At 41.0% G+C, this 18621-nt stretch overlaps 1 protein-coding gene across 3 annotated transcripts in view; it reads left to right on the top strand.

Moving 5' to 3' along the window:
- The window catches only part of WARS2 (tryptophanyl tRNA synthetase 2, mitochondrial), a 38880-nt gene extending 30602 nt beyond the window's left edge, over positions 1 to 8278 (top strand). For all 3 annotated transcript variants that reach the window (XM_027681480.1, XM_027681483.1, XM_027681482.1), the window contains 4 exons: positions 717 to 797; positions 2536 to 2621; positions 5178 to 5296; positions 7304 to 8278. In XM_027681480.1, coding sequence (XP_027537281.1) covers positions 717 to 797; positions 2536 to 2621; positions 5178 to 5296; positions 7304 to 7752 — 735 coding nt within the window. In that variant the 3' untranslated portion in view covers positions 7753 to 8278. The remainder of the gene's footprint in view (positions 1 to 716; positions 798 to 2535; positions 2622 to 5177; positions 5297 to 7303) is intronic.
- Positions 8279 to 18621: the final 10343 nt, after the last annotated feature.

Genomic DNA, 18621 nt, shown 5'->3' with positions numbered 1-18621 from the left:
CTGCCACCACCCTTGCCCTATCAGTGTGTTGTCCTGGTCAGGGAGATAACTGTTCCTGCCTTGCTCCTGTCTCTTTGCAGACATGGCTTTGTGGAGCAGCCCAGCTCTTCTTTTTCCCTGGTAGTTAGCTCAGGCTTCTGTGAAGGGCCTGCAGTTAGTTTATTGCCAGACATGCTGCAGTGCAATATGGCTCAAGCAAGAACTGGGGGCAGTCTGGCTTGAGCTTAAAATAGGGCTCCTGAAACTATGGGCAGAGGGGATGGCTGAAGGGTTCAGGTGAGGCTGGGGAGGACAATTAAGGGAAACCAGTGCACTTGGGGCCTTGATGCAGAAGAAGTGAAGATTGGGTAACTTATTGGCACTGGAAATGAGAAAAGTGAAGAAGTTTTGTCACTATTAATGTATTACCTAAGAGAGTGGAGAGGCTGTGGCACAGTGACAGACAGTTGATTAATTTACATGTGCGTTCAACTCTGCTCTTGCTAAAGCATTTTCTTTCTTATTTAGAATATGAGTGGATAGGATCAAGAATGGTACCTGAGTGTAGGATATTCAATCCTGGAAGTGTCCAAAACTTCCCATTAGCTTGTCACTTGACCTTCCTGAAAAAATAATATTAAAAAATGGTTTTCTGATACTTTTTATCTTTATTGATTTTGAGAAAATGTGCATATAAATAAAGGAGATTAAAATAGATTCTGGCTTCATACTTTCAGGTTCCTGAGCATGCAGAACTTGCCTGGATTCTTGGGTGCTTAACTAATGTGCCACGTCTGCTACGTTTGCCCCAGTGGAAGGTATGAACAGTTTTGTAGATTGGAAGGAAATATGTGGAAGTTCAGTAGAATTGTTGTCCTTGAAATACTTGTTATCTATGAAGTCCCAACTGTATCTTGGTTATCCCTGCTTTCAGTTTAAGTAGTTCTATAGTCCTGTGGTGGAAGGGGGGGAAAAGTGTCTTTCTAGGTCTGTTGCTCTCAATGAATGTTTTCCTGCTGGAAGCTACAAAATAATATTATTGGCAGAGTCTTGCAGAAACAGTACTAAATATGAGGTTGGTTTAGTGTCGTTGAACTGATTTTGCTAGAATATTTGGTGTTATTTCAATAATTTCAATGCCTATTTAATAATGTAAAACTACTGCAAGATATTGCAATGGAAACCTTGAGCCTTGACAATTAAGGAATTCCATAAACAGCTTTTCTTTTTCCACTATAAAGAGTGGCTGTTCTGTAGATTTTATGGAAGAGTCTTCAAAAGAGTAATGTTGGAAGAGGAGTATAGAAATTATAAATATAAAAAATGTGCTGAGTGATAATCTATCTTAAATGTTTGCCTTTACAAGTTTCAAATGTTCATTATCTTAATCTTGGTACTGCATCAGCATGATGGCATTAACAGTTCTTTCATTTAATTTCCTTGTATTTTATTTTGGCATTTAGTAAGCAGAAAAAGCAAAAGGAGAGAGAAGTATCCGAAAAAGAAAAAAAAAAAAAAACAGCAGTTTAAGAGCAGTTTGGCTTGTAGAGTTCAGAGCAGCCTTAAATACCTCCAGATGTTTTCTTTTTTCCTGTTTTTCTTCTTAATTAAATAAAACCAGTAAAACTTAAATACAGCAACCAGCATTAATGCATGTCCTAGATTAAAGCAAACCTTTTCAAACCTGAGGTTCTAAAGTTAAGCTCTTAAGTCCAACTTTGACTGGATTGACTTTCCAAATCTTCAGATAGGTGTTACAGGTGCTAGGCTTTGCAAATTAAGTTCCCTGAACCCTAGGCACTTAGAGATGTAGATAGAATATAGGATCTGTGGGAGAGGGTGGGAAAAATTTGAATATATTTCAACAGTCTTAATGAAATAATTAAGATTTCAAGGGGTTTAGTATATTTAACTATTGCTAAAAGCCAAATGTAGATATGCCATTGCTAATACATAATTAGTATCTGTAGCCTGACCATTTTGATTTAAATGATCCATATTGTAGAGCAGTAAAGGGCTTGAAGACATTAGGTGGATTGTGGGGAGCAGCGTGAACTAATGGAGAGAACGCTGGATTCCGCCTCTGTAGTTATGGGTTCTCCTAGCTGTCACTGACTGTCCTTGTGACTGTGTGCTCACTGTCTTAATTTCTTTTCTGTGAAACACAGGTACTATATACTCTTTATATCTCTATTGTAAAGTGTTTAAAAATTTATTTCTGAAAATGCTATTTTAAAAGTAGGGTTTATTGATACTAACTGTAATAACCCAGCCTGATTGTTTTGAATTTGAAATAATTTTTATTAATAAGGTTACAAACAGAAAACACAAGGCTCTGTTTTCTTCCCACTAGAATATCAAAACAGTGTAGGGAAATTCATAAATACAGGACATAGAACATATGTATTCATAAGGAACGGATTTTACATGACACTCTCTTCTCTAGAGTTATGCAATAAGTTACTCAGTAAGTCAGAATTCTGATTAACTAATATCGCAGATTTTGATACCATTAGGCGAAAGTGTGATTCCTCTCCGTTTTTCTTTTTCAAACAGATGAAGCGTGCCAGCCAGAATAGCGAAGGAACTGTTGGTTTGTTGACTTACCCTGTGCTTCAAGCAGCAGATATTTTGCTGTACAAGTAAGAGGCAGAATGTGAGCCCTTGGGCAATGTCTGTTCAGCTACATTAGAATGAATGTTCGTCAGGTCAACGTGCTAACTTATTAAGTGGGGGAGCTGGGTGTGATTAGATCAGAAGATTGGAAATGGATGACAGACTCTCAAGTGGCTGGTTGAAATCTAGCCTGGCTAAAAAGCAATTGATAGGGCTGTAAAGAGAAAAAGCTGATCACTTGAGAATAATTCTTCAGGAATTACAGCAGATTGATGTTTAATTGTACATATTAATTGTTCACACACATACACATTTTTTTAAGTAGTTATGCTTAATTTTATGCAGTGTACTGTAGAGATACTTAAACTGTCTGTATGTAATATACCAGTATTAGTGTGGGATTAGTGTAGCCCAATTCATATTGATGAGAAAAGGTGACTGCACCTTGTAGGATCTGGACTAGTTCAGTTTTCTCTGTAGTGTACTATGTGCTGCAATGGTAATAGCCACTAATGAGAGACTGATGATTTCTCAGCGTGCCCAAGCCTGTAGCCTAGCTGATAAGAATTGTTGTGACTGGTTGTATTTCATAATATGATTTAAACTGTCTCAATTAGTAAATGTTAAAGACAATGCACTATGTATTATTTTTATGTTCTGAGCATATGTACTTTGTGGCATTGTTCTGAAGGGATGGTGAGAGTATTTGTCGGGACAGAATAGTAGTACAGAACTGTGAGGATGGGGATGTTGTGACAGAGTAACCAAGAGTAGCCAGTTGTTAATTCAGAAAAATGTATCTAGAGAAATTTCATTGTAAGTAATCATAGTAGGGGAAAACAGTACTGTTAGAAGACCAGTAGATGGTATTTCTAACTCACCTGAATTTTAACTAAAACTAATGGGAAGCAAGCAAAAGAAAGAATCGGATTATTATAATGGTCTTCTTAGCAGTGAGTCACATTTGATTGTCAAGCAGTATTTAAGGGTGAAATTTAGAGAACTTCATCAGAAATCACCTTGTTTTGATTGAGCTCAACTATGTATGTCTCTTCCATCTCTAGTCAGATCATGTAATTCGTATTTCATTAGTAAAACCAGTGGCTTGTTTGCTATTATATTAGCAGCAGGCTGTTCACACAGAGCACAAAACAAGAAGTGAAAGAAAAAAAATCTCTGAAAAAATTTGACATATTTAATAATAAATGTTGTAATGTAAAAAAAATACTGTAAGGAACAAGAATTAGGGAGAACTGGAAATACAGGAAGGAAATGGCACCCATGAAGAAGAATTTAGAGCTAGAGGAGGGTGAGAAACAGTACTAACTCAGATGAACCAGGGATCAAACAGAAAATTACAGAAAGGAGTTAAAATAGCACCAAAACAAAGGTATTTTTAAAAAAATCAAGGAAAAAGGCAGAGGTATTTAAAGAGATAATATGTTTTCTCTTTCATGGCAAACTTTGTGAATATGGAACCATTCTGGCATACGGAAACATTTCTTTTTCTCCTGCTTAAAGTATATTGATTATGATAACTGATTTTCTCTATGTTAGTTATAGACCACTGTGATTTTCTATTGGCTACTGTAACTGTTTTTAGGTTGCCTTACTGACTGTTTGGTGGGGAATAAAGGTGGACAAATTGATTGTTGGATGTCAACCCAGTAATTCAGAATCGGAAGGAAAGAGTACCGTGTTGAACTGAAATTTTCTGGGAACTTAAAAGATGCATAGTGAACTTGCGTACTCTGGAACATATCCAGGATTCTGAATACCCCACAAGCCTCAGGAAAAAAAAAATCTGCTGGGGGATGGGAGAGTAATCAAAAGCTGGCATGATTTCAAATCTGCCTCATCTAAAAGAATCGTACATTTTTAGCAAGTATGATTAACTGTGGGAAAGAATCGCCAGGGGAAGTAATGAATTCTTCACCTCCTCGTGTCCTCTGATGCAGATTGTGTTTTCCTCCAGAAGTGTATTCAAGCCATTGAGTTCAATACAGAAGATCAGATGATCCTTTGAATCTGACAGTTCTAATCTTCTAATGATAACACTTGTGACAATGGAGGCAATGACCCACTTGATATTTATTCAGTGGTGACCCGTGAGGAAGAACCACTCTCTTCTTTCCTTCCCTTAGTATATCCTCAGTACTAACTTCTCAACAGCAGCTATGTTTTCCTGAAATTTGACATGACAATGTGCTTGCACTTTACACCTTGCAGACCTTTCTTGCTTTGTTTGCACACTTATAACACGTGCTCTTTGATCTCCAAAGAGACAGCAGGAGATACAGAACTTTGAGCTGAGTTTAGTGAGTTGCTCTTACAGGTTTCTTTGCCATGTATGTTTTCGTGAGGGGCTATTTTTGCCCTTGGAGATGTGCTTCAGTTCAGCACAAAATGCAGACTCATTCTGGGATATGGTCAGTTTTGGACCTTGTTCCCACAGCACCTATATCTAGCTGGGACTGAGTGTTTGGCTCAGTCTGGCCCTCAGTCATGTGACAGTCTTGAGTAACATTTCGGCAGAACCAAAGAGCTTTGCTGAGTTTCCTGTATCTGTCTTTTATTAAAAGGTCAACACATGTTCCTGTTGGAGAAGATCAAGTCCTGCACCTGGAACTAGCCCAAGATATAGCACAACATTTCAACAAGAAATATGGAGAATTTTTTCCTGTGCCCAAAGCCATTTTAAGTGAGCTGGTCTTGGCTTTTTTTTTTCCCTTAACTGCACTTTTAAGGTTGAAGATGGATTTAAATATTGTGGAAATAGTTTCAGGGACCAAGAAAAGGGTACAAATGATGCTAAGGGAGTGGAAAATTAAAAACTGACAACGAGAGACTAGAGCCTGTGAAATTGAACTCCCAAGATAGGCATAAGGCTTTACAAATCCCTGGTAGAGGAATGTATGTGACGTCTGGTATTCTAGTCCAGGGGGCCAGATGCACTCTGCTGCTGCCAGTCAGCCTTGCTCTTCGAGGGTTGGACTTCGTAAGGGTAGGGTCTCTGCTCAATGTTGCTAGTTCAGGGGACAGGTAAGCAACAAGACCTCTAGAAAGCAGAATTCTCAAGGTCCAAGTGGTAGATATTTACATTAAGCATACTAAACAGCCTGTAGATTTATTGATACAGTGCTCAAAAATTTTTAAGGGTGTTTAATATATACTTGCTTATCTCAGTACAGAGCTTATCTCTCTTACAGAGCTTAAGACTTTCCAGTTTTGATCTTACACTCAGGGAGACTTATAAGGAAAATCTTCTCAGCCATTTTTGAGCTATAAGGTCATAGGCCGGGGGGTGAGGAGGAGTCAGATGGCACAAATGGCATGTTTGTTAAGAAACGTGAAGAATTGGGCAAGGAAGAAGCATTGCATCTTTGTTGTAAGTAATGTAGAGGAATGCACAGCAGAGACCTTCGCCCCCAAAAGGGCAAGGAGCTCTCACCTTAGAAAAGACAGGCAGTAATAAACCTTTCTCAATTTTCAAGCCTCAGTGACAAAAATGGTATTAGACCTAAAGTGGAGCTTAGAGAATACTAGGTATTGCAAACTGCAGTTTCTAATGAGCAATTGTATACTAAGTACTATAAAGAAGAGCTGAGTGTAGCCTGTGATGCAGGTGAGACTAATTATCAGTAAATTAAAAGCTCAATTTTTAAAAAACAACAAGAACATTTCACCTTGCTCATGAAAAGCATTCCTTCATAAGTTCACAAGTATATGCAAACCAACAAAATATCCTAGATGAATGAGGAAGTTAGGGAACTATTCAGACTCACTAGCTGTAGGCAATGCAAATACCTGGACTCATTCAGATTTAGAGAAAAGAGACAGACTTCCAAAAGGTGATTCAGAACAGAGCACTTTCTGGGGCAGTCTGAATTTATGTTGGAAAAACCTTTATCATTTCACTGAGTACATAGACCATCTATGAGGAGTATGCAGGTAAATTATTTGGCTGTATAAGATGTCTAAAACCAATTGGTGTGAATACTCTCGAGATCAGTCATACTTTATGACCTCCATGAATTATGTTTCTTGGTGTTTGGGTGTATGCTGTTAAAGTACTTTGCAATATTCCCCTAATGCTACTATTCTATTTAATGTACATGCATATATCTTAGCAATTTGTACAGTACCCACACTTTTCTTATCTGAGCAGTGCTTTACCTCTAACAGAGCTGGTTATTATTCAGTTAGAGAATTTTAATAGCTGTCTTTATTGAGATTTAGGAGAATTACCAGGAGATTATGGGTGGAAGAGTTTCTTGAAGTAAGGAGATGAACTCTTCTGGGATTCTTTTTTTACCAGTGGATTTAACCTGTTTCTCCACTGCTCAGAACCTTTCAGTGAAGTCCATACTCTTCGGGTAACTTGTTCCCAGTGTCAGTAATATAAGGGAGGAGAAATTCTGGGGAGAAATCAGCATGTTAGCCACAGAAAGTATTAGAAGGAGTCCCAGCAGAAGATTCTGCTTAGTGAGGGTGGGAGAGACTGAGCAGGTTTCAGACAGTTTATGGGAGGAGAAAGGTGGCTTTTTAGAAGAACGGAGAGGGCATAAGGACTAAATAGTGCATGAGTGATTGTGCTCACAACTCATTTTTGAGCAAGGATAAACAGCTTCATCCTGTGTTCTTAGCAAATTTCATAAGAAACCATTGTCTGCATTCATAATTACTCCTTTTTTTTTTCTTTTTTAAGGTACAACAAAGAAAATAAAATCCCTCAGAGATCCAGCAGTGAAGATGTCCAAGTCAGACCCACAGAAGTTAGCTACTGTTAACATAGCAGACAGCCCTGATGAAATAGTGCTGAAGTTTCGCAAAGCTGTGACTGACTTTACCTCTGAGGTGACCTATGACCCAGCTGCTCGCCCTGGTGTCTCCAATCTGGTGTCCATTCATGCTGCAGTAACAGGGCTCAGCATCAAGGAAGTGCTGCACCAAGCCACTGGTCTCGACACTGCTCACTACAAAATGGTGGTGGCAGAGTCAGTTATTCAAAAATTTGCACCTATCAGGAATGAAATCAAGAAACTCCAGGAAGACAAGCCCCATCTGATAAAGGTTTTAGAGGATGGAGCAGAGAAAGCCAAAGAACTGGCTGCCCCCATCTATCAAGAAATAAGAAGACTGGTGGGATTTCGATAGAAGCTACTGAGTAGTTGCAAGGACTTTTGTATCATGGGACAGACATTTTGTTATTTGTAATAAAATCACTTATTAATTATTAATCATTTTGGTTTGAAACAAAAGCTTTTTTCCCTGGAAGATCCAAGTAGATTGAAGAACATTGAAGGTGATAGCATTAAAAAATGTGCATATTACCAGTGGGACCATAATTAAGCTTGTCTGGATAGTCAAAGAGGGAGGGCAGAAACAATCACAGTTCAAGGAAATTGAGCAAAAGCAGAATATAAGGTTGCCTCTATGGAGTTTTTTGATTTTTCCATTGACCGCTGCAAGAAGCTGAAGTTTAGGCAAGGTGATCAGAATCTACCAGAAAGATTTGTAATCCTTTCAAGAACATACTTAGCTGTGTATGTAATCTTGTTACAGATGGACAGTTCATCCCATTGGGGGTTATTCAGCTTTGATATGGTGGTTGAACATGTTTTGGATAACCAGAATAAAAGCAGAGACTTACAAATAAATGCTCAGGGTGATGAAGAGAGAATTTATTGCTTCTCACTATCATGTCTTCAAATTCAGTGTGACTTTTTTATCCACGTAGTTGTGCGAAGTGAGCCAGTGTGTCTCTCTAAAACTCACTGGATACTGTGCTTGATGACTTCTTTTGATAGTCACTCCAAAGAATCCGGAAAGTGGACTTTCTTGAATTTCACTTCTGCCACATGTATCATCCTGCTGGTCAGGTCTAAAGTACTTCAGTGAAAAATGGTGTGCTTCAGCTGCTCCTATTCTGCCTGCTGTTCTGTTTAGCAGGGAGCTCCAGGATTTTCAGTTCAGCATCAAGTTGTAGGATTGCTTTAGAAAAGGTGTAGGGAAGAAGATGTAATCCTGAGTCAAAGAAATTTTAAGTTGAGAATCAGAGAACTTTCTGTAAAGCTGGCAAAATTACTTGTTCAGAAAATTGTGCCAAAGTCAGAGCCAGAAGCGAGTTCAGTAGATCTTTATGAACTCTTCACTACTGAGCCTCAGGAAAACCTGGTGATGGGAGAATGGTATTAGCCTGCACTACCCACAGACTGAGACCTGTGGACCATGGCATTTGTCAGGGAATGTGTGGCAAAGGGGAATTGCCAAAAGGAGACACCATATTCTGAAGAGGCGGTAGTAATACATGTTAAAAGGTAATTAAAGCCCTCCTGGTCCTGTGCCAGCATATTTAGCTGTATCATTACTGTTCATGGTGCTGTGTTTGAAATTGCTGTACTGTAATGTAAATTGAGTTAATCCTGTACTCTGGCAGTTCATAACCATTATATGCCTGTGGCATTTGTCATGAAGGATTGCAGTCTTACATGACTGCGTTAGTAAAACTGGAGGAGGGAGGGTGTTTCTACATAGTGCAGTTGTTTGTTTGTTTGCTTGCTTGCTTTTAAAAAAAAACACTATTTAGTTAATTATAGTGACTTCATTCAGAAAGAATTTACTTTTCCAAAACATGAAGCTGAGAACTGAGCACCTCTGGATCTGTGCTGAGACCTGTATTTATTTGTTAGGGATCTGAAGAGAACTGCCATTGAAGAACTTGATGATGACAGATTTTCTAGAGTTAGTCAAGACTAGAGAAGCAGAGTGGATGGAGACAGAATGATCAGAAATCAAACTCAGTATAGACAAGTCCAAGGTAATGTCCTTTGGAAAGAATAAGTATATTCAAAAATTATCCCTGGTTTTAAGTAAGCAAATTAGGAAAGGGCACAGTTATAGTTGTGCATATTTAGGTAGTTCGAAAAATTTGTGTCAGTGTTTAACAACTTCATTGTCTGCATGGAAACTAAGACAAAAAATTAAGGCACACAGTTACTGCTGCTTACTGACTTGGCATAAAGTATTTGCAGTGGCACTGTTTAATATGGATTGATTTCTGCAAAGTTCCCACAATATCTTCCTTAAGAGAAGCTAAGACAGGGCTCATGAAGACACTGAAAATCTTCACCTAGGTTTACCTCTACCTCTTTTTCACTAGCAAAGATAGGAGCATATATTCAAGAGACAAATCATAGTTTCATTTTTTGCACTTCTGATACCCAAATCACCTAACACATAGGGTTGCCATTCAATGCACCTTCTTTGCAGTGGAAAGGAAATAGGAGCATTCATGGGAGGGGTTGACGTCAACAGGCAATTCTGGTTTGTTACTCAAACTATTCTGAGCAATCTTTCCAAAACTGTTAGATTTTTTCAGAAAACCATGTAGATGAAGCAGGAAGAAAAACTTCAAAAGATCCTTTTCTTTGAGGTAGGAGTTTAGTGCATCATGTATTTAGCAGTGTTTCAAACAAATTCACTAATTTGTCTCTTTTTAATTCAGTAATATAGTGGGGTGTTTCCCTTCCCTTTATCCTGTCTAACAAACCTTACTTGCCTGACTTATTTCCTTCAAGTAAGGAAATATACCCGTTTGGTTTTTTTCAGCTTCAGGAAAGTTAAACTCATGTAAAATGAGTATGTTCACCTACTGATTGTTGACTTAGCTTTTTATTTTAGTTACTCCTGTGGAGGAATTCTCAAAATAAAAGCTGTATCTGCCCAGTGAAATAGTCCCAGTTCCATTAACATCCATGATCTTTAGAGTCCCCTGGGATGAGGCAACAAACGTAGATGTGCATATATCTGTTGCCTATTTCAGTTTTCTTGGAGCATGGCTATCTTGGCACTCATGTTGTTTAGCTGAACCTAGCCTGGCTGCCTCTTTGCATTTCTTGAGCCTTCACTTGGTGTCTGGGAAGAGTTTGGCAGGAAGAAGCTGAGCTTGAGGCAATGCGTGCTCAGTACTAGCAGTAAAACTTTTTTGATTCCAAGCCACTCTGATCTCTTCACTCTTCTTCTGCCTCCCTGTTTCCTCTTTGGAACGTTTTTGTAAGCACCCATTCTATGTGGTGTTCTGTGATGGTGTCTACATTAATGAAGTAGTGCAGATGAGTTAGAGCAGCTGTTTAGAGAACCGTTGTTGGAGAAGACGATGCTATATATTTCAGAATTATTTGTTTCACACTAACTAGTCCAGTGTGCTGGGGATTTACTGGTTGTTTACACCTGGAGTGCAGTAGATGCACTCCTGAAATGCATTTTCGTGTTCTTTTTTATCCAGATCATATTCCTGGAGACTTCTCTGCCATGTCAGCTGAAGTGCAGTAGGTGGGGACAGTGGAGAGTTCTGCAGAACTCCTGATCCCAGCTGCACTGCTAGTATAGAAATGCCTTGTGGTATTGCAGAAGTCATTGTAAGGCGTTCTTCCAGGACTGGGTGAGAAAAAGGTCCAAATACATCTTTCCTAGATAAAGAAAGAAAAGTTGAAAGGTGGAAAGGTATCCCTACCCCTTGCTGTGTTGTTCCTTGAAGAAAAGAAAGCTAAAACAATAATCCTTTATTTTGAATATGTGCAGTAATTTGTGCCTTAGTCTCAAAATTTCCTCCTTTGCCATTCCTGTATGTAAGTGCATCTGAAGTACATATATAGTGGTTGGGATCTGCAGTATCAGACATGGCATCTCCTGGTAAGTTTCGCTTACCTTTAGAGATAAAACATCAACTCCATGGTGAATAACTTGCAAAGCTCTAACTAAAACATTTATACACTTGAAACATTCATCTTTGTGGTCAGTGGTTCCTAGGAAGTCAACACTTATAAGAAGATGCTGGGATGAGTCTCAGTTCTGTTCTCTCAATTTTTGAGAATTTTAAATTCAGGAACAATGTTTTCTTCAGCAGAGACTCCAGATTAGGATTGGCACCATATATTGACTCTGGCACTGCTCCAGTGAACATCCTTACCTCAAATAACTAGAGTGCATATATATTGTACATTATACTGGAATTTCATTTTAACTGTTAAAGATGTGGTTGAAGTATACTTAGTTTTCAAACACCATGATCTGGCTTCTCATATTCTCCAGAAGGCCTTGTACATAGTTCTGGTTTGGTGTGTGTTTATCGACAAACAATTAGAGCAAAACTCTCAGGATTATGTCTGCATCCATTGAAGGTTAAGGACTTTATGAGAGTGAGCTGAAAGTCTAAGGAAGGACAGTGAAATGGGATCCTTGTGGACTGACCTGCATCTGAACGTTTTGGGACCACAGATTATCAAAGCAAAAGTTTTCATCTCCCTGGTTAGGGCCATCACGATTCTGACAACAGTACAGCAGTAAATACTGCTAATGAAAGCCTTTATGTCATTTTATGTAGGAATTCTGGATCTGATTTGTTGAGGACTGTAGTATAACATGAAGTTTTAACTTTTCTGGTCTCCACAGTTTGCTAGATGTTTGTGACAGCAGAAATCTGTTTGAAACCATTCTCCAAAGCCGAATCTAATCCTCAGATCGAAAGCCTTTGGGTGTTTTCCTGAAATGGGGACTTCCCAAAACAGTTTATTATTTATAAACTACTATACCAATTTCAGTAATTGCTGTAGGGTCAGTAAGAGCCAGAGGTCCATTCTGAATTACTCATTCATATATTTCATTACTGTTCTGATGCACATTCTGCATATCCATATGGCTAAAGGATCATGACAAAACTCAGAGAAGGTCTGTGTGTGGTTCTGGTAATAGCAACAATATGGACCCAGGCGGGTTTGAGTCTTGAATGTAATGAGCATGCTCTTTCAGTGGTCCAGCTTGGTTAGATTTATCTTCAGGACAACAGATGGATCTTTCATCATTTTGATCTCTGCGTTTGAGTTCCTGGATGCTCAAACATAAACTGTTTATGACTAATTGACTGCTTCACAGGGAGAAATAGCAAGCTGGCATAGAGAATCCAGTGGAAAGGGTTTTCTCTTCAGGAAATATATTATCTGTTCTTGACAGGAAAACAAAAACCCTCTTTCTGCTTTATTGGACCATCTAATTTCCGTTAAATTATTTGATCTGTTCATTCCTTCTGGGTAAACTTGACAGTAGCTGCAAGAAGAATGACAATGTATTGTGTAGTCAAAAGCCTTGGAAGGACCCAGACATGTCTCATCAATTCAGAAGTCCCTTACATAGTGGGATTTTACTGGTTGCATCAACCAGTTTCAGGGAAAATGTTGCAGCAAAATCGTAATCATATGTGACATTAATTTATCTAATTAAAGCTTTTGTGTCTTGGTTTGGTTTTTTATTTTTCTAACTCACTAGGTTGTGAGAGAAGACTTGGGTTAAACTTTGAATTCCCAATCAAGCTTTCTATTGCATAGTCCTGTCTAGATGACAGCTGAAGTAATGGAAAATGTATTGTTACAAAAGATTCTGCACTGATTCTCACTTTTCTGTCATTTTGTTTGCTGTGCTAATGAAAGGTTTGACAGAGAAGTATTTATTCTGTTTTTTGTCAATGAGAAATCATTCTACCTGCAACAGTCCCACACTGTTATGCAAATGGAAGATTCACTGATCATCTCACTTTTAGACAGCAGCTTTAGTTTCACAATTATTTTGTATAAGACCGAATGCCAACCTCCTGCACAAAGGGATGAGCAGGTGTGTCCGGGTACAATAAACAGTTTAACATCTGGGGAGATATTTTCCTATTGTGGTGAATTGCTGTCACAGAACACCATGTGACAGGAGATGACAATATCCACTATATGAGTGGTCTCGTGCTGGACATGAAACTAAGCACTGAGCTTAATGGCTGTTGTGCTGTCGTGCTCTCACCACTCCAACATGGCTGTGGGACAGGCACAGCAAATCTGTGCCATACTAGAAGGCTCAATCAGTTCCAGATGTGCTATTTTTGCTGTATTTGCAAGATGAAATGTCAGGACAAGAGTTCCAGAACTGAAATCCTTAAAAGTTATTAAATGTTTGGGAGTAACAGCATGCTTGTAAAGCCTTGTTTATAAAGCCTAGGATAGCATGGTCTTAGCCTCATTCAGACAGCCGACATGAGAAGTCACGCGGCTGGATGTGGCATAAAGTAAGCCATCTGCTGCCTTGATATAGTAATGTGAAGACAGTATGAGTCTAATTTAAAGGATTACTGGATTAACTCTTACAGGTGGGAAGTAACAGGTTATGGCACAGCAAGGTAGTACCAGATCTCTCTTGGTGTCCTACACCATTGTGAAACCAGATGCTCACAGTTCAGGTGGGGACTTTGGATTGTACAAAGCACAGGTAAGATCCTGCGTGGACGTTGTCACTTGTCCCACAGGCTGTTGTTCGATTTCTGTTTGGTGTGACTTTATTGTCATCCAGCAATGTGAAATGACGGTCACATGCTGATAAAATTAATTGCTTAATTAACAGTTTCTACTGTCACAAAAATTAATGAAACCTCTGAAATACTGAATTTATGTTCTCTGTTATCTTTGGTGAAAACTTCTTTCCTGCTGCCCCAGCATTTATAGAAAGAAAATTTTAAGCTAAATACACATGAAACTTATCAAAACAAGGCTACTCTTTGGCATTACCCAGAATTTCTGGTGTAGGAGGTTTCTGGTTTCATTCACCCTGTTTACCTTCATGCTTCCTCCCAAAACCACGTCCCTCTCTGAGTAGAGTAAAATCTATATGTTGAATGTTGTGAGACTGACTTTTTATTGTGACTGGAAACAGTTGTTCATATGTATTTCAAGAGTCTCTTCATGGTGTTTGCTGAATGAATAACAAAGATTTCAATAAGTGCCTTTTGAGTATTCAAGCCAAGGAAGATCTATGAGTGGGTTGGGGTTTGCTCTGCCCACATTTATTCCTTCATGGCCTATCTGGCAGATGTTCCTACAGCAAGAATGGGAAAATAAGCAATTTTCTGTTTAGGCTTGTAGGCCAAATGCAAACTGCAAGTGGCAGTGTGGCATTCATTGTTTTTAGACAGTCCTCATCAACTTTCTGTTACTGACATAACTGCACACCCTCCATGTTGAATATTGTTGTGTGGATATTCAGGGGGGAAAAGGTAGGATTTTTTTTGTTCTTCAAGACATGCTAGTCACATGTTGTATGCCCTGCCTTCCATCTCTTCTGGTCAGAAAGTTACTCCTGAGATTCTTGCTCTTAAATGTAGGTTATGCTTTTTTCTTGCCACGAGAAGCAAGGTGTGCAGGTGTAATGCTGAACTCCAGTGGTTGTTTCTCTTAAACTAATCAGTCATACATTTCTGGAGCATATGTGGAATCCACATGGACAAGGCATCTCAAAGGACCATGATTTAACTAATTTTGATGTACAGAAGACTTCTCCCCATCACACCAAGAACACTTCTCAAGAAGCATGGGAGTTACTGTATAGTCACAGACTGAATGCACCAGCCAGGAGTGACTAAACCCATTTCCGTCTCAGAGGTAGCGCATTCACTAGGCAGGCACGTTGGCAGACAAGAAAGAAGTACCTTGCTGGTTGGAGAGGATTGCTGCTTCCGTTGAGACAACTGATCCAAACTGCAACACTCCTGGCTTATGTTCAGCATCATGAACCCCCTTAGAAGGAAACTGTGAAGTGGATTGATTTTCTGCATGCGCTTCATGAAGGCCGCAGTTTGCGCAGTGTTGGTGTGGCCTGTTGGGAAAGTATCATTTTAGTGTTTAATAACCCATTCCCAAAATGGCCCAAGGATGTGGGGGGATTCTGAAGATCTTGAATCTCTTTGGAGGAAAGTCTGAGATAGTTGTTCCTCTTCAGCCTCGAGAAGAGATGTTTGAGAGGGGACCTCATCCATGTCTGTTAAGTATCTGCAGGGAGGGTGTCAAGAGGATGGAGCCAGGCTTTTCTTGGTGGTGCCAGGTAATAGGACAAGAAGCAACAGGCAGAACCTGGAGCGTGGGAAATTCCACCTGAACATGAGGAAGAACTTCTTTACTGTGCAGGTAACCAGGCACTGGAACAGACTGACCAGAGAGGTTGTGGAGTCTCCCTCACTGGAGATACTCAAGAAGCCTCTGGACACAGTCCTGTGCAATGTGCTCTAGGATGACCCTGCTTGAGCAGGGAGATTGGACCAGATGACCCACTGTGGTCCCTTCCAACTTTACCCATTCTGTGATTCTGTGAATTCAGATGCGTTGCTGACTTGTGTGTGGGTTGTTCTGGCTCCGCTGAAGATGAAATGTGCTTTTGAGGGGGTCTTATTTCTAAAGGGTTTAGTTCCTACAGACAGTGTTGTTAAAATAGACTTCAGAGGTGCAATATATCTGTATAGCCTGAGAACAAAATTGAGGTGATGAGCTCACTGCTCTTTTAATCCACTTTGTTTACCAGCATCACACGCTGGCAGGAATAGAAACTTCACTTTTTCGTTTAAGCCAACAAAGCTCTGACTCAAAGGGCTTCACTCTACTTTCTGCTTGCCTTTGAGGAGATGGATTAGCTGAAGCGTGAATGTTGTCTTCGTGTTTTATGAGGATGTTTCAGTAGATGCTGAGTAGTTTGTCAAGGGATATCTCTGGGTGGCCTGAGAAGATTTAATGGGTGCTGTAAGGTTACCTCTCTTCAGTTTAAAAAAAAAGAGAATAATGTAGCTGCAGATGAGAATTTAAAAAATAGAGACTATTCCCTATCAGCTTCATAGAAAGTTTTGCTACATTTTGCTACAATGAAATGTGCATCAGCAAGGCCATTTTGGTATGTTGTTTTTAATGTGATTTGGGTCTTTGTTATCTGCTTGCAGTTTTCTGTTTCTTTACTGTTTTTTCTCCAAAGAAGAGTTTTGCTCTTTGGTTAAGCAAAGAAAGTCAAAAAACATATTTTACTTTTTATTTCTTTGATGCATTTGAGCTTAACTGTGCTTTGCCTCAGTTTCCTCACTATAAATGAGGCATAGGAGACTTTATTGCACAGATATTGGGAGGCTAAACTAATATTTGCCAAACATTTTGAACCTTCCAGTTGAAGATGGCCTCACTTGGCACTTAGTTATACTATTTCTTCCTGGGATGCTCTGTTAGTGGTGCTTGTGGCATAAATAAATATAGTGAAAAGTACTGGAAGGCAGACAGTTCAGTACAGAGTAATAAATAATGCATCCAATGACAGCATCAAAGTTGTCTGCTTCACAGAAACCTGTAGGCTATTGCTTTCTAACTTGATACTCTTTGTTCTGCTGCAAAATGCCTGAAAAGGTCCCAAAAGAAACTTACACCACAATCTCTACTGCAGCTCCTTAATCTTTGTCTCCTTCTTGCAGCTTGAATGCAAGGGCCTCTGCAAGGATCTGATATCAAAAGAAGGGTAATGCCACTACAGGGAGGGGGAAAAAATTACTGGATTTCCTGAATAGTAAATAGTTTGGGTTGGTTTGGGGGTTTTTTTAGGGAGCTGGTCCCTCTGCTCTTGGCCCTTGCACTGCAGGAAGGTATCCCTAGGATGCTGTTGCTGCAGGCCTCTCTCACCGCTCCCTGCCTCGAAACTAGGGGCCAGTGGAGAAAACTGGTTTGGCAGGGAACGTGTCGCAGGAGTTAAGCAGCGGTGGGGAGTGTTGCTCGACCTCGTGGGTGGGAAGGAGCTTCTCCTCCGCGGGGGAAGGTGCGTCCCGCGAGTGTTCCCGCGGGCGGGGGAGCGCAGTGCGCGGCGAAGGGCGCCAGGGGGCAGCCGCGGGCTCGGGGGGTGCTGCGGGGGGCGCACACGCATCATTCCCCGCTCCCAGACTCCGCTCCCAGCCCAGGACCCTGGGTTTGCCTTAAGCAGCGTCCCATTGCTCTGACCGAGGCGAGGGAGCGGACTCCGGGCTCCGAGGGTGCAAGGAGGTGCAGCTCAGGCTTTCAAACTAGTCCCCCGCGGGAGGGAGCCCGGCTCAGCCCGTATGGCGGGGTGAGTGCGGAGGTCTCCCAACAGCCCGGTGCCGCGACACTGTACGGCTCCGCGTAGGGGCTGGTCTGTGTCCCCGAGCTCCCCTGTAGCCTCTGGGCTCCCAAATGTTAAAAAGGAGGCGTCTCGACGCTCAAGTTGCGCGTCAAGGGCCTTTCCGAGCCCCTTATCCTCTCCCTGCCTCCCTCTGGGACGATGCTTGCTTACTGCACGGAACACAGCCCCAGCACTGAAGGCTATCCCGACACCTCCGCATGCGGAAGGGCTCTTTCTTCTCCCTCAAGTAGATTTCAGAGCAGAAAAAGGGGCAGCCCTGTTCCTTCTTCGGGGTAGTGAAGCCCTGCAGGGGAAAGGAAGATGACTCCAGTCCCTCTCGATCCGTTCCTCTCCTGACGATTATTCCCCAGCGCTTTCTCTCAAGCGAGCCGGAGGCTGGGGATTATTTCAGAGGCCGAGTTGTTTAAAAACTTATGTGAGGGGTTTGTGCAGCGGCGATCAGATCTGCTCATCGGGAGTTATTTACTAAGTCCTCCCCGCTTCCCTTAACACGAAAAGTACGACACGAGACGAAGATTGGCCCAAGCCGTCGCCTCCGTAACGTGGGGAAAGAGGGAGAAGCGTGCAAACGCTGTTAGGGAAACCTTTCATTACTTTGTTTTCAAGACTCTGCAATAGGAGCGACAGGGCTGATCCTGCTAATTGCAGCGAGGACAAAGTGAACGCGTCGGCAGATAAAGACGTCTGCCAGCCTTCTTTTGTTCAGTACGAGCTCCGATACACGACTTTTTCCTCTTTCTAGGCTTTATTCGTTCCCCACTGCCTCTGCTGGGGCTTGCTAAATATGTCTTCGGAATAAAAGCAGACACGTGGGATTTGGAAAGCCACGTCTGATCCTGCCTGCGTATCCCAACCTGGAGCCCCTCTCAGACTTGCAATGCGATGCTAAACTTCGTGTGGCCCCGCATCTCCTCACCTCCGCGAAGTGAGAGCATTGCCAGTCTCCAAGCCCCGGCGTGGCGGTAGAGGTGATGCAGGAGAGGGGCGACCCCAGAGCTCTTCGCCTCTGCTGTCCTCCTCGGGACCCAAGCCCGTGGGTGG

The sequence above is a fragment of the Neopelma chrysocephalum genome, unplaced genomic scaffold (genome assembly GCF_003984885.1).
Source record: "Neopelma chrysocephalum unplaced genomic scaffold, ASM398488v2 Primary Assembly neopelma1_60, whole genome shotgun sequence".
Lineage (NCBI taxonomy): Eukaryota > Metazoa > Chordata > Aves > Passeriformes > Pipridae > Neopelma > Neopelma chrysocephalum.
This window is presented reverse-complemented; position numbering and strand designations above follow the sequence as displayed.